Source organism: Pygocentrus nattereri, chromosome 28, assembly GCF_015220715.1.
Source record: "Pygocentrus nattereri isolate fPygNat1 chromosome 28, fPygNat1.pri, whole genome shotgun sequence".
NCBI lineage: Eukaryota > Metazoa > Chordata > Actinopteri > Characiformes > Serrasalmidae > Pygocentrus > Pygocentrus nattereri.
The window spans coordinates 17,199,122-17,222,402 of record NC_051238.1 but is presented as its reverse complement, the minus strand read 5'-3'; the positions used below and the strand labels follow the sequence as shown (position 1 = coordinate 17,222,402).

Genomic DNA, 23,281 nt, shown 5'->3' with positions numbered 1-23,281 from the left:
CGTTGTACGTTTAAAGAGAGATTGTCCATCACAAAATGGAGGCTCACCTGGAGCAACTTTTCATGTTTGGAGGATCCTGCGTTATAATTCTGTCTGTTCTGTTCTGGCATTCCAAGCTCCAGAGAGCCTGGCCCAATGAACCAGCACAAAAGCAGGACAAGAACAGTATTTATGAACAGGCCTTTTTTCCTTGTAGACTTTTGCAAGCACTCCAATTTATTTGTGCTGGCAGACAAGCGGAATGCTGTGAATTTAACTCGTCTTTTCTGTTCCACACCTTGACAGCAGGTATTGTACAAGTTGAATATGAAACTGTTATTTCAAAGTCATATTACACTGATGGTGAACTCTGTATGGCAGTTTCAAAATGGAAATTGCAGAAATATAATCAATTGTTTAAAATCACATGTAATAATATAAAGAAATAATTACAACTGAAGTATTTCATTCCAAAATGGTATATCCATGGGTGCAATAATGATGGATATAACACATTTTTAAAACGAATAAAAGCCAAAGTGTAATGAAAAGTATGATGAAAAAAGGTGACATTAATTTTGTGTGTAAAACCCTGTCAACAATGTATATCACAAAATCTTAAAAGTGGTCGTTAATGCCTTTTGCAAAACCTTCATTTATGTAATATACACTGAATCTATGCTTTTTTATCATTTACATGCTCTGCCTTGCCAATATTAGCTTTACTAATTCTTACTACAGGAAGACTCACATAGCTAACATTGTGGTTAGCAATGTTTAAGCGTTTTTAAGATAATTCTTTATTGTACTGATATTGGTTATAAAATGTTTCAAATAGCAGACCTTGGCTTAATACAATATTACTAGAACATATTATTGTTCCAGTTATTTTTATTATTATTAATACAAATTGAGAAACTGAGCTTTTTAGCATTATTAAAGGTTACAGGTTTGTCCCTCGAAACCACGCCCAAATACACTGTGCATGCATGCTGAAATGCCAGAGGGGACCCAAGCTGTCAAAACTAATTCAGATATGAGTCTTTATACATTTCTTGTATCTTAACAACAGGCCAGTTTGGTTCTGCGTGTGTATTGATTTTTTAGTTTTTAATCTCTGCGTTTTGTGCCTACCCCCCCCCCCCACCCCCCCACTTCTCTGGGACACCTCCCCTGGCTACAGAGCGGCCCTGGGTCAGACAGATGCTTCGGCAAATCAATCCTGGCAGTAATGTGGGACGGCATGCGCTGAGTCTGCCCAGCTCCACTGCCATCGATCCGCATCTACTTTAGCAAATGGGTTTCTTCTTCTCCTCCCGCGCTTCTTCTCTCTCACTTTCTCCCTCTCTTTTCTTGAGTGTCTCTGAACATCAAATGTTTCAGCATAAAAGCAGTTTTTCATTTAACTTCTCTCAACACTTCTCTTTTTTGCATCCAAACATCCTTCTTTCTTTCTCCCACTAATATCATATTCCTCCCTTTCTCTCTCTCACTCTCTCTTTCACACCTTGATGTGATGGCTGCCAAGGGTGTAACAATGTCAATATAATAACGAAAAAAACAAAACAATGATTGTTCAAAACAGTGTATGCAAATATTTTAGTCTCACCGATACACCTCTCAGTCTCTTCTGATCGGAATAATAAACGTTTAAAACGTTTGACAAAATACTTTTTTAGTGGGTCTTTCTTTGGTATGTTTCATAGAAACCACCATCAGTTATCAACACTCGGCTTCTAGCTACATCCTGTCTCAGTACAGTAGGTAGGGAGGGGAAGGGTCATATGCTGTTTACACACTTGTGCTCAAACGACTAGGCTTTTTTTTTTTTACTGAAGTCACTTAAAAATTTTAGGAGGTGAAATTTCTGGAGCTTATTTTGGTATCAGAAATCATACAGAAACAACATCAGAGTTAGTCATACTGAAACTGAATACACGTCCACTGTTAAACTCATCATAGCTACATGTCTGCTATAAGCTACAGAGCTGGAGTGTCAAGCCCTGATTGCATTATTTTTTACCTTACTGCAGGTCTCAATAGGTTGCGGTAGGATTACTGTGCATCTGGCTGAACGATGATCCCTTTTCTTGGCCTCTGTGTCTTTCTGATATCTTTGAAGCTCAAGTTTTACTATCAGATAATATCAGAGGAATCTGACTGTATTTCTGATGGATCCTACCCAATATGGATTATTCAGGTGACAGAATTATGGCACATCTTTAGAACAAGACTGAATATACACTGAATATACAGGTTTCTTGATGTATGGTGTAAGGCAATACAAGCAGTGGAAGAATGGAATGTGTCTGGAGTAGTTATATTGGTATATATAAGTATATTTATTTGTGTGTGTGTGTGTTTGAAAATTTGTATACATGTATACATTACACACAATACACACACACACACACACACACACACACACACACATGCCCGCACGCACAAGGCTGTGAGACTATTCTGTGTAATTAAAAGAAGCTAATGATAGACTTAAAACAAGCTGTCCTGTTTCATTTCAGCAAAGCAGGAACACTTTCATAAAAGATGGATCATTGGTAAAGAGAAAAGAAGGGAGTGGGCAGGTGAGGCTCAGGGTGGAGGCGCTTTGAGGAGTGTGGGGAGAAAAGTCTAAGAAAAGAGAGGGTGTGTGTAAAGGCTGGTGGCGTTAGAGGCACTGGCTGCGTTTTTCTCTAGGCTATAGCTCTGGAGAAACACCTGCGTCCCTCTGCTCTGCCCACTCTCTATAGCATAGTCCACTCATCAGCTGCCCCTCTCTTTCTCTCTCTCTCATTCTCTCTCCCTGTGCGTGGGATGTTCTTGGCCTTAAATTAACCTTTCTTGCAGCTCCTCTGCAGAGGCGAATTAGCACCCAACATGACAACATGGCATGTGGTGGCGAGGTTTTCACCATGTTTTCAAACAGCGGTAACAATCCACCGTAATCCTATTTAGATATACATGCTTTAAATGTACAACATTTCATCACAGTGATGATGAATAATCTAAGAAATACACTGTGATGTAACCAAAAACCGCAGTTTTTCCTTCATAAATTAGATCAACGGACCCATCCTTGCTTCGCCCATAAATGCTTTCTTTCGTAGTTGCTGTGGGGCCGTACAAGCTTTTATAGAACGTTGGCGGAAATCCTGTTAACATTTATTTGCTATCGTACTAATATTAGCTTGATTACACAACAACATTAAACACATAGACAAAATATGAAAAAAACAAATCTGGCAACAGCTATACAAATAACACATTTGTGGGTGGAGATTATAGCTGGATGAATGATTTTATTATTTTACGTGTTCACTTTTCAACAGGAGACTTTTTGACTTCTTTTTACTGCTCTGCTCTTCTCTGCTGGACTACATCCCCAATGGGGGTGGAAAAGCCCAGAGATGTGAATTCTGCCCCAGTCCTGTCCAGGCCACCAGAGGACGCCTGGCTACATTTGGACATTGGCTGCTTCCCAGCTCTGTGCCAAGGCAAGCAGAAAATTGGTGAGCATCTTGATTCTGGGATGACACTTGAATTTGTGTGGCTCCAGTGCCCAGCTCTCTCTGCTCTGGCTCCCAGCTGAAATGTGAGAGAGTCTGGCCTGATGCCTAGGCAGCCACAAGGCATAGGGCTCCTGTCCTTCAGCATGCAGGGGGGAACGTAGCCTGCTAGGCCCAGCCACACACACACACACACACGTCCTTGTTTTTATACAATCTTAGGACATGAGTTCATACATATGTCCCATATATGCGCTATATAGGACTGTATGTAGTACCTATACATACTGATGTCCCATTTGTTCAAGTACATAAAATGGTAACATGGTCCATCTATATATTTGTAATACACAATACATAGGGGATATTTTCATTACATATTACATACTTACGTACCATGGGTTTTCTAAGCATAACACTAATCCTGACCCTAAACCTCAGTAACAGAAAAATGGTTTTATTCTTACAGTAAAACAAAAATGAAACGTAGCATTTTTAAAAAGCACTGATCATTTTGGCATCATTTTGACGTTGTAGGTTATAGTTATTTTTCTTGGTTTTCCAACAAAGCACATTTTTGTCCTGAAAATGTACTAAAACACAACCACACTGCTTTTGACTACAAACACATATTACCCGCAACACATACACGCACACACTCAATGATAACATATCATCCATAAGCCTTAACTCTAGCTGCCCATATTTCCATTAATGCAGCCTGTATTTCTGATGTTGCAGAGAAAGACTCATTAGATGAGATTATGTGCTACTCCTGAATCAAAACACATATAATGTGTAAAAATTCAGAGGATGTGAAGCTATTTCTGTTCGTGGCCCAGTGTTAGGAAAACATGGGTCATGTGCAGGGTGATGATCAAAGAGACAGAAAGTAGTGTTTGTGTGTGTGTGTGTGTGTGTGTGTGTGTGTGTGTGTGTGTGTGTGTGTATGTGTCTAACTTGTGTTTACTGCCAACCAGACTCACTCTGATTGTCAGTGACAGACTCCTGGATAGTAATCAAGTAATCTACTGATAATATTGACAGTTAATTTAGTTGGGGCCAAACAATAAAAATATATTTAAGTAACTGCAAAACATGCATAACATTTCCATGATTGCAAAATACTTTGTTGTAAAATGGTAATCAAGGAAAGCTTTAAAAGTACTTTATCAAATAAATTACAAAATGAAGATAAATACTACATGGCAAAAATGTATTTAAATGGGTTTATTCATCAGTTGACTGTTTCTTGCTGTAAGAGAGACCAGTAGAAGAATTTAAAATGTATGTTATCATCTATTTTAAGCAGTTACATTTTTGGACTAAGCAATGAAGATTTAATTATGACAAACCCAATGGATACTCTGTTCATGCCATCTCTTATATCCCTTTGTTTCACACGCTTTCTCTCTATACATAGAACCCTCAGTAAATCACACACACAATCACACAGGGAGTCTCTCAGGGCTGTGGAGCAGCCTCTATGTTAAAGTAAAGGTGACCTTGCTGCAAGAACTCAGGGAAATCTCTGCTTTCCCGGGTCTGCCTTTAGCACAAGGTTAGGAGATCGCTGTGCTTTAGTTTCGTTCTGTGCATGCAGTTCGTTGGGCTGTAGCTACAGCATTTGTGTATGTGTGTGTGGGGGGATTAAATTTTGTCTGTGTGTGCACTTGGCTGAGCTGTGTCAGCTCCAGGTGCTGTGTTGACATGGCTGCAGGTAGCTGGCAGGTAGCAGAATGCTGGTGCACCTGTGCAGCTTCTCTGTGTCACGCTCCACTAGCTCACCCCCCCAACACACACCACCTAACTAGCTTCATCTCACCCGCTTCAGTGCAACTGGCTCTAACAGCAGAGCATATCGTCTCTGCCATTACAAAACATTGTATCTCTGAAATCCACTGTGAAATAGATGCAACGTTTTAACTTTGCCTTTATTTTTTTAGTTAATTGAACTTAGAAGTTAACAGAAACACACAGACTACTGTTTTGTTAAGTTACTATCAGAACTTTATATGCAATAAACTTTCAAGGCAACTGGGTTAGGACAAGGAGAAAGAAATACATATTAAATCTATGTTAATGTAATGAGATTTGATCCCCTGTCATTTTGGACCATCCTATTGGTCCATTCATCATACAATTTTCACACAATAGATAGCAAATTAGTTAACATTACAAAACAAGGGTCTTCATTCATAACCATAATGAATGAAAAATAACTTCTGCCTTATTTTTAACAGCCTCACTTATGACTCTTTGAATTAACCACCAACACTCAAAAATAAAGGGGCAAAGAAGGGTTTTACATTTACAGCATATTTATATGCACAATGCCATAGAAGAACCGTAGAAGAACTTTTGGTTCTCAAAAAAAAAATTACTGGGTGGTTCCTTTGAGAATTTTTTCTTTCTTTTTTTTTGTAAAACAGATGCATGAGTGCAAAGAACCATTTACAAATGAAAAGGACTTCCACAAGGTGCTAGGAAGTACCCTTAAAATGCTATAGAACCTTTGCATTATGTGAAGGTTTTTATACCTTTTAATGGTTCTTCACCCTCACACCTCTTATTAAACATGTGTTTGCAAGTGTTCATTACTTAGTTAACACTTAAACAAGGATCAGTTAATATATGTGTTCCTTGCATTGTTTACCTTTATGATTTGCTGAAGTTCAGGGTTAATGTTTACTAATGCAGTGTTCACTACTAAGTTAATACTGTTAGAACATAATGTGAGTCAAGGGAACCTTAATGTTAAGCGCTACTAGAGGAAACATTTTGGTAAAGTTTTGATGTGACAGTAATAATATGTCGCATTTCAGCTGCTGACATTTAAGCACAAAGTTAGATTTAAGATGGGTTCTTGTTAGAAAGCAGGGATTTGTGAAGGAGTAAAATGAAGATGAATGCCTTTTGTTATGAATGGCAAAACGTCTCTCCCTGTATTTTCCTTTTAATTATTCTCTCTTTTTAAGCCATTAAGATAATATTTGTTCATTACGGCAAGGTATTAAAAGCTGTACAAAGAGCCTGCAAGGAAGGGGGTGGGAGGCTGGGGATAGAGAAAAAAGAGTTGACTGCAGCCTCATGTTCCTGGGTGGATGAGGGGTCCTAAACACACACACACACACACACACACACACACACACACACACACACACACACACAGAGGCCCTGTGCTGCTGAAGTCGAGCTAATCCAATCTCAGCCTCCTCATCTTCCTGCAGCTGCTCCTCACTTCTCCACTACCCAGTCTTTTCCTTCATTAACACTATTTTCTCTCATTGCTTTCTTCCCTCTCTTCCACCCACACTCCTTTCCTCCTTTACCACTCCTTCTTTCTCATCCGCTTCCACTTGTTTCTCCTTCAGTTCTCAATTTTCCTGTCCACATAATACAAATTAACAAACAAATAACATTTATTTTTACTTTTACTTTCTGCTTTTGCCATATCCCGTATTCCCAAACACTCTAAATTATATTAGTAATCAAGTGATTTTCCAATTATTTTGATGAGGCCAAGCAATAAAACTGGCTTAACGGGACAATAACAAAATATATATATACACTGCTAAAAAAAATAAAGGGAACACTCAAATAACACATCCTAGATCTGAATGAACAAAATATTCTCATTGAATACTTTGTTCTGTACAAAGTTGAATGTGCTGACAACAAAATCACACAAAAATCATCAATGGAAATCAAATTTATTAACCAATGCAGGCCTGGATTTGGAGTCACACACAAAATTAAAGTGGAAAAACGCACTACAGGCTGATCCAACTTTGATTGTCCTTAAAACAAGTCAAAATGAGGCTCAGTATTGTGTGTGGCCCCCACATGCCTGTAAAACCTCCCTACAATGCCTGGGCATGCTCCTGATGAGGTGGCGGATGGTCTCCTGAGGTATCTCCTCCCCGACCTGGACTACAGCATCCACCATCTCCTGGACAGTCTGTGGTGCAACGTGGTGTTCGTGGATGGAGCGAGACATGATGTCCCAGATGTGCTCAATCGGATTCAGGACTGGTCAGGTCAGTCCATAGCTTCAATGTCTTCATCTTGCAGGAAATGCTGACACACTCCAGCCACATGAGGTCTAGCATTGTCCTGCATTAGGAGGAACCCAGGGCCAATCGCACCAGCATATGGTCTCACAAGGGGTCTGAGGATCTCATTTCGGTACCTAATGGCAGTCAGGCTACCTCTGGCGAGCACATGGAGGGCTGTGCGGTCTTCCAAAGAAATGCCACCCCACACCATTACTGACCCACTGCCAAACCGGTCATGCTGAAGGATTTTGCAGGCAGCAGATCGCTCTTCACGGCGTCTCCAGACTCTGTCACGTCTGTCACATGTGCTCAGTGTGAACATGCTTTCATCTGTGAAGAGCACAGGGCGCCAGTGGCGAATTTGCCGATCCTGGTGTTCTCTGGCAAATGCCAAGCGTCCTGCACGGTGTTGGGCTGTGAGCACAATCCCCATCTGTGGACGTCGGGCCCTCATACCATCCTCATGGAGTCGGTTTCTAACCGTTTGTACACATGCACATTTGTGGCCTGCTGGAGGTCATTTTGTAGGGCTCTGGCAGTGCTCCTCCTGTTCCTCCTTGCACAATGGCGGAGGTAGCGGTCTTGCTGCTCCTCCTGCTGCTGGGTTGTTGCTCTCCTACGGCCTCCTCCACGTCTCCTGGTGTACTGGCCAGTCTCCTGGTAGCGCCTCCAGGCTCTGGACACTACGCTGACAGACACAGCAAACCTTCTTGCCACAGCTCGCATTGATGTGCCATCCTGGATGAGCTGCACTCCCTGAGCCACTTGTGTGGGTTGTAGAGTCCGTCTCATGCTACCATGAATGTGAAAGCACCAGCAACATTCAAAAGTGACCAAAACATCAGCCAGAAAGCATAGATACCGAGAAGTGGTCTGTGGTCCCCACCTGCAGAACCACTCCTTTATTGAGTGTGTCTTGCTAATTGCCAATAATTTCCACTTGTCTACTATTCCATTTGCACAAAAGCATGTGAAATTGATTGTCAATCATTGTTGCTTCCTAAGTGGACAGTTTGATTTCACAGAAGTTTGATTTACTTGGAGTTATATTGTGTTGTTTAAGTGTCCCCTTTATTTTTTGGAGCAGTATGTATATATATATATATATATATATATATATATATATATATATATATATATATATATAGGTATCGATTAAATCTGTGCTGGAGCCCATCAAACAGGCAGAACAGCAAAGCTCTGCATCTTTTTTTCATAAAAGAGCATGGAGGTAATTGATACTAGATTCACTCAGTAATTAGGTGGAGCAGAATATTTAATATATGACATCAGTTTTAATGTTTAAAGAGAAAGATAGGTGGCAAGAGATACTGAGTCTGCTAGTATTCTAATACAGGTCTTCTCTAGGCCCATGGTTTTTGATTTTGTGGGTTTTGTGCTGTTGAAAAATATGCTAATGTTAATTCCCATACATCTTGTACTAGACCCCAGTCTCAACCTCTGGCCTAGCCTGTCATTGCTTCTCAAGAAGTACCACATCAGACACATCCTTAGTTAAAAGCTGACATTTACACAAGCAGAAGAAAAACAGAGCTAACTAACTAAGTGGACAGATGCTGCTTGAGGCTAGCATGGTACAGATTAACCTGGTTTTGTTTCAACTAACACACATATTTGGTCAAAACAAATAGTTAATTTGCCACAAATTGTCTTGAAGCACTACGCTGTAGTTGTTGCAGCTATTAAGTAAGCACGTTTACCATTCCATTCACATTCTGAGTGTTCTATCAGAGCATATGAAAAAAAAGGTAAAAGTCTAGTAGGATAGTTATACAACAGATATGAACCCCAAGTACAGCAGGTTTGTTTACTTTGACTAGATATTTGTTCAGACAGCAGAACTAGCATTTGCTGTAAACTGGCTAACCAGTTCAGTTCACAGTGTCCTATTTTATTCCTATATATTTCATATAGTATTATCATCACATGTCCTTTCTCATATCCAATCAAAAGGTTGATTGTGATTGAAAAAATTAATAATAAAAAAGGGCATGTATACCAACCACAAATGGTACAACAGTAAAATGTACTCACTGTTAAATAACTTTTATGTTTACATAAATATTTGCCAACTGCTTCCATTTTTTTTTAGTTTTAAAGTAAACCAGGGCATTCTAACCTGCCTCTGTATTGAAGATAAATATAAAAACGGCAGCGTGTACAGCGTGTGGAAAACGTGCCATGCCATTGTGTGTAAAAATCTGAGCTGCAAAGAATAATAAAAAACCCAGCTGAAATAGTGAATGAAATAATAGGGATCAATCAATCTACAAAAAAATCTATGTACGAAAGAAAATCCAAAGTAAAACTCATCCTGTAGGCCACCAACTGCTTGTTTTCTGACTTTTTATCTATCTGGTTAAGTTCTGTTTAAGTGCAGGATGAAGACTGTCGTTCTATTTAATAAAACAATGAGAGACGTCTTTGTCTCTGGATTATGGGTCAGAATATGTGGAATGGTATTGAGGCATAAAGCGGCATCTGCTGCAGCAAGGAGACAAAAAGAACCTAATGGAGTCTCATGACTGAGGAGATAACTCCCCTGCAGAATCTCAACGAAAGCACCAAATGTGGCATGCATTCAAAATAGCAGATTAATCTTCCACTACTGAGCTACAGTGTAATTGAAAATGCCCACAGGGGACAATCGATGCTCATATAGTATGTGCCAGGAAATATATAGGGTTATCCATGCAGAGCCAGTCTGAAACAGAGTTCACCAGAGTAACAAGCTGAGCACATAAGGATGATGGCCTGTTTTTAAACTCTGGTGTGTAAACGAGCCGATTAATGTTGGTCACATTGGTTTTTGTGAGGCTGTACATCTTTCCTTAGTGGTGGTGTTCAAATGCTTGCACGCAGTCAACCTGTTGCATGTAAATAAAAGCAGAAAGCGAGGAAAACATTTTGTTGAATAAACGACATTTGTCTGAGACAAGACAGCAACTTCTGCTGAGAGTCTGCTCTCACCCCTAATCAAGCTAACTCCAGCTGACAGCAAGATAACAATATCTACAGCCACAGAAGATCTTCGGGGGCAAGACTTCACGCAATACAATTCCTTCGTGAAATGCCAACAGTGGTATCTATGGTTACTATTTTGATCAAGATGGTTTCTGTATGCTACCATTTGCCCTTTCTCTGTCAGGTAGCATTGTGGTGTTACAGACTGGTGACCCTTAGTCTCCATGAACTTTGACCCCAAACCACCAGCGTTCAGAGAGCAGAACTATCTTTGACATTTATACCTACTGTTCCCTTCTGTTCTCATTTCAATCCTCCTTCTACTCTCCTTTTTGCTGCTTTCTTTTTCCCTCCCTGAGTGACTGAGAATATTTCTCTTCACTTTTCTTTCAAAGTGCATACACTGATATTATGATGAGGCTTGCAAAGGGAAAAAAAGGAAAAAAGGGAAATATTTTTTCCATTGTAGTCACTGCCAAATTAGCAGTGCTATTTTGTTGTTTTATGCATTGTGTTTTAAAGTACAATTCATGCTGAATTATATATCATAAAAATCATAAATCATAAAAAACAAAAATCACACCAAACCTGCATGGTTATACCCCTGGTGTGCAAGCATGCTGTAAGCAACCATTAACATATGAACACAACACTTTTTATCACAAAACTGTCATATCTAAACAGTACCAAATCATTGAATAAAATTTTTAGCCAAGTAATTGCTGGCCATTTCTGTTAGTCCATTCATCATGTTCTTCAACTGTTCTTCCAATGTAAAATATACCTGGCAATATCAAGTAGTGTTAAAATTTAAGTTGAATTAGCTTTAGATACAACTTTAGATACAACTCCTATCTTTTGACCTTGAGATGTCCTTTAGTGCCCTCTGGCTGGTGAGTTTATTGGGTGGTGGTGGGGGGCTTTAGTGTGTGGAGCTGAGCTGGCGATAGTTAGTGGTGAAGGCTCACCTCCTGCTGCTCCTGTCTTTCCTGGGGTGCAAAATGTAGATCAGAGAAATATGCAGTTTGTGCACAGTCTCAGGAGAGGCTGCCACTCAAATCCAAATGTCTGTATGAATACCAAAACATGCAGGCGGAGGGAGGGAGAGAAGGAGAGAGAGCGAGCGTAAGACAGAAAGAGAGTGAGAGAGGAGGACAAGGAGAATGAGAGACACAAAGAAAGACAGAGTGAGGGAGACAGACGGACGGAGACAGAGAAAGAGAGCAGAGGAAAGAGAAGAACAGCAGGCAGAAATAAAAGAAAATATTCCTTCCACATGTGTTGATGAACCCTGAATGATAATCAGCCTTTACGACTGTTTCCTTTGCCTCCATTGAGCACACTAGAATATGTATTTGGAGAGGCAGCAGTAGGTGAGACATGGAGAACAGAGCCCTTTCTGAAAGCGGGTAGTGTGTGTACTTGTGTTCAGCATGTGCATAGTGTGTGTGCGTGCATGAGTGAGTGTATCCAGCTGATTATCGCCTGCCTGTGCGTGGCACTTTGAATTTGCGCCAGAGGAATTAGGCTTGTGCTTGTGAAGCCTTCTCCCTTAAGAGCATACACTCTCTCTTTCTAACTCCCTCTCCCTCTCTCTCTCTCTCTCTCTCTCTCTCTCTCTCGCTTCAGCTATCTGCAGGGAGAATGGGGATGAATAAATGAGAGAAATCACTGTGGAAGCCTATTAAAATTTTAACTAAAACGTTTTGTTGGTATTCATGTATATTTAGCCTTCACAAAAAAAGAAGGCTACTTTAAAAAGAAAGCCTATAATTGAGACAATGCTCTAGAGCAGATTTTATTTGAATAGACTTATTAACCTTTGCTTACCTAAGATAATTTGCCATCCAAAAGATGTCAGGACTTTCAAAATTACCCCCACTTAATTCCATGTCTACAGAACTTCACAAGGTAATAAAAAGGTATAAAAACTGTCAAGTTAGCCTGAAGCGTTAAGGATCCTAGTTAACTTAGCCTTACCTGAAAATAATGTGAAACAAAGCACAAAACCTCTTTAAAAACTGTTTACAGACTAAACAATACATAGAGTACAATAAGTTTATCTTACATACTGTACATTGCCTTTTGTAATCAGTAGTAACATCTCAGCTTCTTTTTCTTCCAAAATTACACTTCGAGGTTTGATTCTGTAATTAACATTTCTATTAATTATATCAAAAATTAATTAGATAAAATAAGGTTAATTGACTATTTAAAGAGACATGGAAACAAAAAAAAAACAGATGTCTGCTGTTTGAGTAACAGCACATGATCCAAGTTAGGAGACACAGATGACATCTTACTGAAATAGCTCTGTGTCACCAGAGAATAAAATCTAACTGACATTGGCATAATTTGGTGTGGGTGTAGACACAATGCAGTTATGTCTGAGCTCTTCCATGCCTAAATGAATGAGAGTCACTGCACTGAATGCCTAAAATATCCTTATTTTACAGACTGGAAAATAGTTAGATATTGGACTGTTGCTCTTAGGTGCGGTTCTTGACCGCTATTGGAGATGGCGGATGTGTAGACCTGCATTTAAAGCATCATCTCTTGCCTGTCCTCCCTGGTCAGCCTGTTCTCGCTGGCCACATGTCCAATCCATGAGCCGATTTGTATGTGCTGTGTCTCTCAATATCTGATCTCATGTCAGTCATGATGTCAGAAAAATGTGCAAGTGTTACATTGTACTGATGTAGTCTTGTAATTCAAATTCAAGTTTATATTAATTCAAGTTTATATTAATTCAAGTTCAATATGTACTGCATGGTCTATTAGAGGTGCAGCTGTGTTATTCTTTCAGGAGGAAGCTTTACAGCGCCACCATCTGAGGCCATTAGGGAACAGCAGTGTGAAGAGGGCGTTTAAAAGCATCAGGCTTCTCTCCTGCAGTGGAACAGTTATGGATGGATGCAGTAGTGACACACATCCCCTGAGTATATACAGCCACAGGGAAACAACTTTAGCTCCTTTTTCTTTTTTCGCCACTCTCTCTTTCTTGCTGTTTTTTTTCTTTCTCCCTTGTGCTCTCTCTCTTTTCTACCATTCCTTCACTCACTGATAGATCAAGTGGTCTCCTGTGTCAGTCCACTGTCATGTGTAGTCACGCTATGTGGAGAGAGGGGTGCAAGCTCCTCCACCCAGCCATCACACTTCCTGGGGCTATTTTCTCACCCCTGCTGCTCGGCCCTGAGAGCTCAGCGGTCAGTCTCTCTCCCTTGCTCTCGCTCCTTGCTGCCCACCTGCGCCCTGATCCTCTGCCTCTTAATATTCAGTCTAGCCACAGACGTATTAGCATTGATATGCAACCTTGAAGCTGGACAACAAAGGAGAAAAGCCCTGGAGTAGAGTAGCGTGGCTTGTGTACAGGAGGAGATAAAATGAGAAAAGGGGGAGGAGAGTAGAAGGAAGGAGAAGAAAGGAGGAAGGAGTAGAGGAGAAGATGGGAGAGCAGAAGAGAGTAGATGGGAGCAGGAGGAGAAAGTAAGTAGAGGGGAGAAGAGAAAAGTATGGAAGAGATGAGAGAAGTGTAAACAGGAGAAATGCTCCAGAGGCCAGAAGGTAGATGGACTGTGCTTGGTGGTCAGTGGCCACTCCTCGTGTGACAGGGCACTGTGGAGGAGGAGGAGGTAGAGTGGAGTGCTCATCAATTCAGAATTTAAAACATGTTGGAAGTCTCTCTCCCTCTCTTTTCTCCCTCTCCACCTCTCCGGTCCCTGAGTCTTTCAACATTCACTGATGGACAAGCCCCCTCACTACTCCGCTGCATCTCTCTCTCACATACATACACACACACACACACACACACACACACACACACACACACACACACATATATATATATATAGGAGAAAAAAAAGACAGTGTATGGTATGACAGGATTTTCTGTTGGGAATTGCTCTCTTTTCAATTAGCATTTTGATTGCATGTTAAAGCCCACACACACAAACAGTCAAACATTTGCCTGAAAAAAATGAATAATGCTGCCCACATTTTGGATGCAAATAGCCAAGCTGTAGAATTCCCTAAGCAGTGGAGGAGGACACCATTTTAAAACCCGCTCAGATGCTGTCTAGTGTTTGACAGTCGTGTGATCCTGTTAAAAAAATATATAAATGCCCACACGTAATATTAGCCATCAATGACTGCCTTTCTGTTTTTAATATTGTAGTAGCTGTCAATCACATATTATATAGGACTCATATTTCTGTTTTCGAGTACTTTCTGATTTAGTGTAGTTTTGTCAGCTTTGCCCCCCCAGCCCCCCCCCCCCCCCCTCCCTCCCCTTTTCTCTCTCCCTCTCTCTCTCCCTGTCCCTCATGGGGTGAGTTCGTTCCAGGCAGACACAGTCTCCCACTAGCCTGGTGACAGTCGGGAGAGGCAGCCTCTGAGCCTTTAGTCAACAATGGATGCACACACACGCTCACTCACCCGCACACACACACACAAGCACACACATACTCACAAAGCATGCAGACTGCAGCCTGTGCTATCACTGCCATTGTAATATTTACACAAACTGTAATACTCGCACAGCTGGTGATTTTTACACATGTTTACACAAAGGAATATGCATAAATTTAAATGTAAAGTGAAACACAGTTTGCACACACATAAGTAAACACATACACGCACTCACTCACTCTCCCATACTGGGTCACTCCCACTCACACTCATTTACAAACTTACGCTTCAGAATGCTCACTGTCATACAGTTATGCAATACTCTGCATCTGCATCCAGCATCGCCACCAACCTATTACTGCACATTCAAACACCAAAAATGTGCACATTAGAAAGGCTAAACAGGTTTAGATGCGGAATGATCTGTAAATCAATATCGAGGGAGTTGACACACTGTACGAGGAGAGAAGAAGCAGAACAAAGGCGAGCACTAATCTAAAGGTGTTCATTAAGATTCTGCACACCTCCTTGGTCGTAAAACAGGTTTTAAAACCTGGCAACACCTACCGCAGCCCTTTATCCATCATGCCTTTCCTGTCCTTTCCCCTCCTCTCTTCCTCTACCCCTTCTCCTCCTTTCCTCTCCTCTCCTCTTCTTTTTCCACCCTTCCTTCTATTTCTACAGACCGAACGCACCAACTCGTAGGCGGTTAAAGAGGTGAGGACCATCCGGCTGGATCGAAATTGATGCGGAGGAGAAATGAGACACTTAGAGAGAGAGAAACAGAGGAAGCGGTAGACTCTCTAGTGCAGGCACTGCAGCTGCAAGCGCTGAAATATGGCAAGGGCAACACACGCACACTCACAGACACGCACGCCCCAGACAAAAATCACTGCAGCATCCTTACCATTTTAAACCCATTCCACTCCATTTGTGAGCCAACGAGCACAGTTCTCTCCCGCAGCTGTGCGAATGTCCCCTCTCTCTCTCTCTCTGAGCTCTCTCCCTCTGTCTCTTGTCCTTCTCCCTCTCCCTGTATGTTTCTCAGCGGTGGCGAGGCAGCGTGCGGCCAGCGAGAGAGTGAGTGGGCATTCCTCCTCAGAGCGCAGCTGCTTGTGAATGCACAGGCTTCGGCATGAGCCAAATGCTGCAGCCCCCCGCTCTCTCCTCATTGGTGAGGTCACCAGCAGCCCCCTCCTCCCCCCTGCGCTCTCACTGGCTGCCTTGGCCGCCCGTCATCTGCGCTCCCCCCTGTAAAAAATTAACACCTTCGCTCTGGCAGCCTAGCAGACAGGAGGAGCACTGGTGCTGTCTTAGCTAAAGAACCCCCCCCCCCCCCCCCCCCCCCCCCCCCAACCCACCCCCTCATATACACACACACACACACACACACACACACACACTCCACCCCACCCTTCCTCCCTTCCTTCCTTCCATACCAGCAAAAGCAATCAATCGCTGCTGAGGTCCGTGCTTGAGTGAGCGCAATGAGAGATTGCACTTACAGGCACTACACTGATAGAATGCCTGCACAGCACCAGGTACATAAATTAACCGCTAATGCATGCACACTAAAAGCACTAAAATGCAGGCACTGATTTCAGCAGGATGTTTATTTTGCCCCCCTCCTTACACTGTAATCTGAAATTTACATAATGCTGGTAAACCATTTTTAAAAGGCCACTCCGCTTGTATTATGATATTATTGAGTAAGCTCATATGGGTCATATAGGTCACATAGATAGTTTTCAGGACACTAGCTAATTTGTTAATTAATAAATAGCACAAGGCTTGTATTTTCTAGCATTATCACATATCTTACATTTAAATCTACTGTTATATCAAAAAAAGTATATACAGAATAGAAGTGGGTGATATGGCGAAATGTCATTTCACAATACTTTAAGAAGTTTTTGTGATACATGATAAGTCATGACTTGTTCTGACACCTCTCTTCGTAATCAAACTTGCAGTTGGTCAGTGGTTTTTAAGTACTAACGTTAAACTCAAGTCATATTGTCATAAGTCATATTGCCTATCTTTAATAAAGTACAGCATATACTATATGTACTTAAAATACACTGAATAGCAGGTACATGTGGTTCTTGAATTTAAAATACAGATGTGAGCATATTTCTATGCACCAGCGTAAACAACGCGGTCGCGAGGACCCAAAAATTTGTCTCTCTAGCCAAGTAGTAAAATCACGCGCGCTCTAACGCGAGGACACCACATCTGCTCTTTAACAAGACAATGCGCACACACACCCCTACACTGCCTCCTTACGCAAAAACACACACCTGAGAGAGCAAGCCTGCACCTTATTCTGTCCTCATCCCTCACATGCTCTTGACGATTCTCACAGAAAACGAGACAGGAAAAAAACTTTCTGAGAGAAAGCGACAATAAGCGACATATTAATTTTGTTTGTAAACCATAGTGAGTAGAACAGGGAAGCCTACCAACCACATGTGCTAAAACAAAACAGCTCAGGCCACGTTACTCACCATGACCATTCTTGTTTTCTGAGGTGTGAAGAGTGGAAAAACAAGCTGCGCCGTCGACGCTGGACTGTTCTCTTCAGGCAGCCTATACGCTACAGCGAGCTGTGAGAGAGCGGCGACGAACGTGACCGAGCTGTCGGACAGGCAAACGAGACGGTAGCGGGTGGCGGCGCCTCACTTTCCTCTCCTGAACGCGAGAAAGGAGCAAACGAACGAGAAATTAAACTGTATTTATTATGTTGGTTTTTTTTTTTTTGCTAAACAAAAACGACAACAAAAATCAACCAAAAAATAAAAAGAACGCAGCCCCGCTTGAATCGGTAAAGCTAGTGCAAGCGTACCATTTCCTTCGCACCATTTATGGAGCGCAGCGGCAGTCTCGTGCGAAATCTGATTGGTTGAGCGTGTGCAAACAAGGAGTGGCGCGCTCAGGCGGAGGGATGCTCAGCAGCGAGCCTTTTTTTGTCCACCCGTTTTGCGCTCTGCCCCGCCCTTCACTGCTGGGATTGGCTAGTAGTACCTACAAGCAAGAACACTGATGTGTTCCTAGACGCCCCGCCCTTCTACTCTTTGATTGGCGAATGCATCGTGACGTGACCTACCAGCCAACCCCAGAGCAAAAGAGCGGGTTTGTCGGAATACGGGTGGGAAACATAAATCCGCGCGTGTCAGTAGGGGGCTGACTGTGGGGGCAAAACCCCGAAAAATTCGAGGCACCGCTTCTGCTGCTGCTCTCTCGCGGCTCGACGCCCCTCACTGTTTTGTCGCGCGTGGCAGGTGGAACGTTTTCGAAGGGGAGGGCGCGTGCAAGAAAGCGGCCACGCGGCGACCACGTGCCATAAGGCTACAGTCATCTGAGAGAAGAATCAGAATCGGGGTACAACTATGAGACACGATGCGCTTTGTTTCGTATAACTATTAAAGTCTGTTTTTAAAGCACTGAATTGACTATACTTCTTTTTTTTGCTTTAATGAAGACCTTTTGTTTTAGACATTTTAAAGCGCATTCAGGCATTGTGAGCCACCAGTCAATAGGGAAAGTTGTACAATTTTAGCTGGGCCTTATAAGTGATGTTTTTTTTCTTAATCTATACGCCAAATAGGCAAAAATAATAATAATTTTTCACAGGACATAAAAATAGCCTTGTCATCCAGGGCCTATATATTACACAGAGTCCCAAATGACCTGAGGTCCCAAAACACCTGAATACAGATGCCTGTTTTTCCGTTCCATTCGTCCTACAGACGTCAAACTGGCTATTTAAGGCAACAGTGCAAGTTAAGTGAAAGGAAAAACCCCGTAAGGCGTCCTCATGTGGTCCTCAGTCTTCCCCAGTTTCCCGCTCTCTCCGTTCGAGCCGCGTGTCGCTCTTGTTCGCAGCTGCACGCGACCTGCATCCTTAATGAGCGCGAGCCCATTCAGCGCGCGCTAGTCGCGCTTCTTACAGAAAGTCCCCGCTGCCGCCTTACAGGCACCGGGAATGAGCATTCTGGATCGTTCATTATCCAGTTATTATTACAGTAATGCGGCGTTATTACAGGCATAATAAGCACGCTGCCTACTGCAGCCGTCGGCTGCACGTGGGTAACTAGTGTGGCGCGCATGCGCAGAAGGCCTTTACGTGGCGGGAAAGTAATGGAGGCAGTTTAGAGAAGGACGGTTTTTAACAGCGGTCTGCTTTCACAGTAGAGCAAACGACAGAGTTAGAGGTGAGTTTGTGAAAAGTGGGCACACGTCCTACATTCTTATGTCATTTGTGCTTGCCCCCATTTTTTACATTTGTGTGGGTTCATGTACTAAAACAGTGGACAGCTGAAAACTAACGTGCCTGGTTCTGAGTTCATTCAACGAACAATAGTAAGTGAACAAAACAATAACTTGTGTTTTACATTCTGTGAACTTATTATTTTTATTATTTTAATAATATCCTTCCTACATAGACGGTATGGACTGAGGGTTGAATCGCATGTTTTGAAATGCGTGAATTATTGTTTGGTGCATAAGTTCAGAGATGTATGGAATAACAACAACAACAAAACAGAACTAGACTTTCACAAGCTAAAGCTAGACTCTCCAGAATTCTGCTCGTACCATCCTTGTACCTGCTCTGTACCTGCAGAAACAAAGCGTGACGTCCCCTGGTGCTGCTCAGGCAGCTTGATGAGAATGAGTGTTGGCATGAGGGTCCAGCAGCCGTGTTAAATATGAAACAGATTTCTCGGTGGACACATAAGCCTCCCACACGTGGTAACGACCTCAGGAAGCCCAAACTTTGTGTACATCTTCAGCTCGGTGCTGGGTGAGTGTGTTTTGCATCGTCTAACTGTGTGCAGGCTACACCTGCTGTAAATATTAGTATATTAAGAGCTAAATTACTTCTAAAGTAACAGATTATTGTGTAGGGGACCCCCCTTTGTATTGCTCAACTGCATAGCTTGCATATTAGTTTTACTGTAGTTATTGAATAATACGTGATATCATTGTGTAATGATAGGCCTGTTTTAGCACCCATGTCTAATCCATTAAGCCTACTAGGCAAGCTGTGAAAATATTATGGCTAAATTAGTCACAAAACTCTGTGTAAACTTTTAATCATACAACTTAACCACAACATCCAGAGTTTGTATGACGGAAATGCTAGTAGCTCAACATAACAGTTCACATGGAGAGTCAACAGTGTCCTTATTAATCTGGTAACAGAGTTACGGAGCAAACATTCCATCCAAAATATCCGATTTACAAAAAGGTTGATTTACATTCCACCAGGTGAATAGCCACCAGGTGGCCTCGTATCAGGTTTATGCGCTTGTACCGCTACTATTACTGATGTAGTTTTGTTATTTAGGAAACTTAAGCATGTTGGCTGCTTTCCACAAATGTGAATTAATGTACACTTCAGTGCTTTTTCTGCTAGCTGCAGCATGTCGTGGTGCTACAAAATGCATCACCCTTCATCGGCCTCCCAACAACACATTAATTCTGAACACCCCCAAAAAGAGAGAAAGAGAGAGAAAGAACCTGCTTGTGGTTTCATTCACATGCAGGCTTAATTCAATTATACGAGGGCCCCTCTCATCGCAGCGCAGACAAACTTGAGTTAGTCCATTAACCTCTGTGTGAGTTCACCAATCTGCAGTCTGCCAGCCACTGATGGGAGCTATCATAGCGCCTCTCCACTGCCTTCAAACTCTACAGCGCTGTTAACCCAAAGCAGAGCGAGCATGAGCGCGCTCCACTTCTCAATACGTGCTGAGTAGCCTGCTAATGACTGCTACCGGTGCTCAGCAGCCTGCTGGAGAGAGGAACAGACTAGAAATGGACGCTCTGGGCACTGCTTCCCCTCTCCATGATAGAGGGATGGAGGGATGGATTGAGGAAAGCTAGTTGTAGTGCATTAGATGGGTAGCCATCCACTCTCCCTCTCTCTGCCTCTTCTCTTCACCTATAACCTCCCTTCGCCAAGCGCCGTGGCTCTTCAGAACAGCACCTGTGAAATATTTATGAGGCGTGAGAGCCTATGCTGAAGTCTCTGATGCTCTCGTTCGAGACGCAAACAAAAGCAACAACGAGATTTTCCTGGCATGGCTTGTAGTGATACATATATTTTCAGATTTGATTCGATTTTGTTGAATACTTTCTTGATGCTGCTGTGCTCTACTTATTTACTACGCAAATTGGTTTGTCTCAGCAATTATATTTTATTTCAAAGTAAAAAACTGAAAGGCGCTTGTTCTTGTGCAAAATACTGACTTCATATAACAGCTATGAGCAATACAAAAATAGACAGAATTCACTCGGATATTTAATTTTGATCACTGACCAGTGGATTCAATGAAAGATGGTTAATGAGAGATGCTCTAATGAAGCCATGAGCGTATTGACAATCGTTTTAAATTTAAACACACAATTTTGAATGTTCATCTTTCCGTTTTTTCTGTGTTGTATTGAAATGATCTTTGTAGGTTTGTTAGGTAGCAGCTCACAGCGTTCTGCAGGTTTTTGGAGGTTCTAGCTTTAGAGCGTGGAGGCCTGACATTCTGTATTGTTGCTGTTGTAGTAAAACATCTCCAAAATAGTGACATTACAGTACACTCTTAAAAGGATTCTTAAAGGGTTCCTTAATAAAGTCAAGGGTTCTGTATAGAACTGTGGACAAAGAAATGGTTCTTCTCCATGATGGAAAAACCTTTTGTAAATGAACAAATATAAAGATCCTTTTCTAAAATGGTTTTATGTAGCACCAAAAAACAGTTATGAACTTGTAAGTCCTACTAAGATTGTAGTAAGGAAAAAAGTTATTAATGTTTAATGTAAGTTAATGCAACATATTTTCTTTCCAAGTAAATTTGGACCAATATGCCACTAAGCCACTAAGACTTATATGCCATAAGCGGTACAAGTTTTCATATAACAGTGAATATCTGGTTCATTGTGTAACTGTGCACTGAACACTAATTCCCAATTTATTTCTCTCTCATTGAAAAAGTGATGCATTTAAATAATGTGGTTTCCATATTAATTAAACATATTACATGCACAAATTTGTTGCCAAAATTAAGCAAACTGAATTTGTGTTGATGCAGTATGTTGTATTCATGTGAAATGATGTACACATTTCAAGCACATAAATTCAAGACATTCAATGGTTTCCAAACATGCACGAAACTCCTCTATTTCCAAGCCCAGTCTTGTGATACAAAGCTACAAGGCAGCAACCATTTTCTATTAGGCAAGTCATACAAGATTATCCAGTCTGATTAATTTCTTTAAATTACTTTTTGATTCCTTCAAATGACAGAATCACTGATTGAATTTCAACAGCATGCACTTGAAGCAGGCGATATGTGAGCCGAAGCCGGCGAAGGTAAGCGTCCAGTATGAATCATGCAAGCAGTGTGTTCCTCTCTCTGCGTGTGTTTGACCAGTGGCGGAGTGAGGACAGATGGAGGAAGATGGTCTGAAGGATTAGAATGGCATGCAGTCCATGCTGGAGGCTCCGGCTTCAGTACATGGTGGCTCTGAGAGGGAAGCTGTGACTGGAGTGCTCTCTGCCATCTCCCACAATGGTGAGGGTGTATTTCTGCATGTGTGTGTGCACACACATGCTGCACTAATAAATTATGTTAATTCATTGTTCATCCAGTTAAATGCACAGAAACTAATTGAACACCTTTTTTGTCTCCCACTGGCTCATACAATTTGTTGGCCATTTTGCCCGATTTGCTCTATAATCAGGTATTGCGTGCGTCTGCTGTACAATTCATCCGACCACAAGCTTAAACAATCTCACAATTCATCTGACCACAAGCAGAACAATCTTAAAACAGGCCAGCTAATGTAAAGGACATAATTTATCAGCTGTCAAAAAGCCATTAAAGCAGAAGGGGCCTGTGAATAATGAGTAATGAGCTAACAACCTGGCTAATTGATTTATTTGCATTCTGTAAAAATGGCCTTTTATGTGCAGCTCCAAACGAGCTGACGTTTAAAATATGTTTTCTTTTGTTTTGAGGTAAGACTCTGTTTGGTATTACTAAAGCACTGTTTGAGCTGGATTAGTTTTACCAGTGGAAGTCCAGAAATGTAATTTGTAAGGGATTCGACTGGCTGATTCATGCAGATAAAGTCTGTGTAATTTCCCTAAATTACCCCTAAATAGTCTGTATTGAAACATCACAGCCTGGACGTAAGATTAAAATTAACCCCTTAAATGGCCATTTACCTCCATTGAGCCCAAGTTTTTATTACATACTTCTATAACCAAGAACAGCTTGCATTAAGGTCCTTGTAGTTACTGAATAATAAGCCTTTTAAGCAATAAAAGAAATAAGCAATTATTTC

General features: G+C 41.6%; 1 protein-coding gene across 9 annotated transcripts in view; it reads right to left on the bottom strand.

Moving 5' to 3' along the window:
• elavl4 (ELAV like neuron-specific RNA binding protein 4) overlaps window positions 1–23,281 on the bottom strand; it is a 97,372-nt gene that overhangs the window by 57,648 nt on the left and 16,443 nt on the right. Inside the window, exon 1 of one of the 9 annotated variants that reach the window (XM_017693539.2) lies at window positions 17,443–17,690. The exons of 7 other annotated variants lie outside the window; for them this stretch is intronic. In XM_017693539.2, the coding sequence (XP_017549028.1) occupies window positions 17,443–17,451 (9 nt within the window). In that variant the 5' untranslated portion in view covers window positions 17,452–17,690. Of the gene's footprint in view, window positions 1–15,842; window positions 16,066–17,442; window positions 17,691–23,281 lie in introns of those variants that run through there. One more of the 9 variants, XM_017693537.2, reaches the window with a different exon arrangement.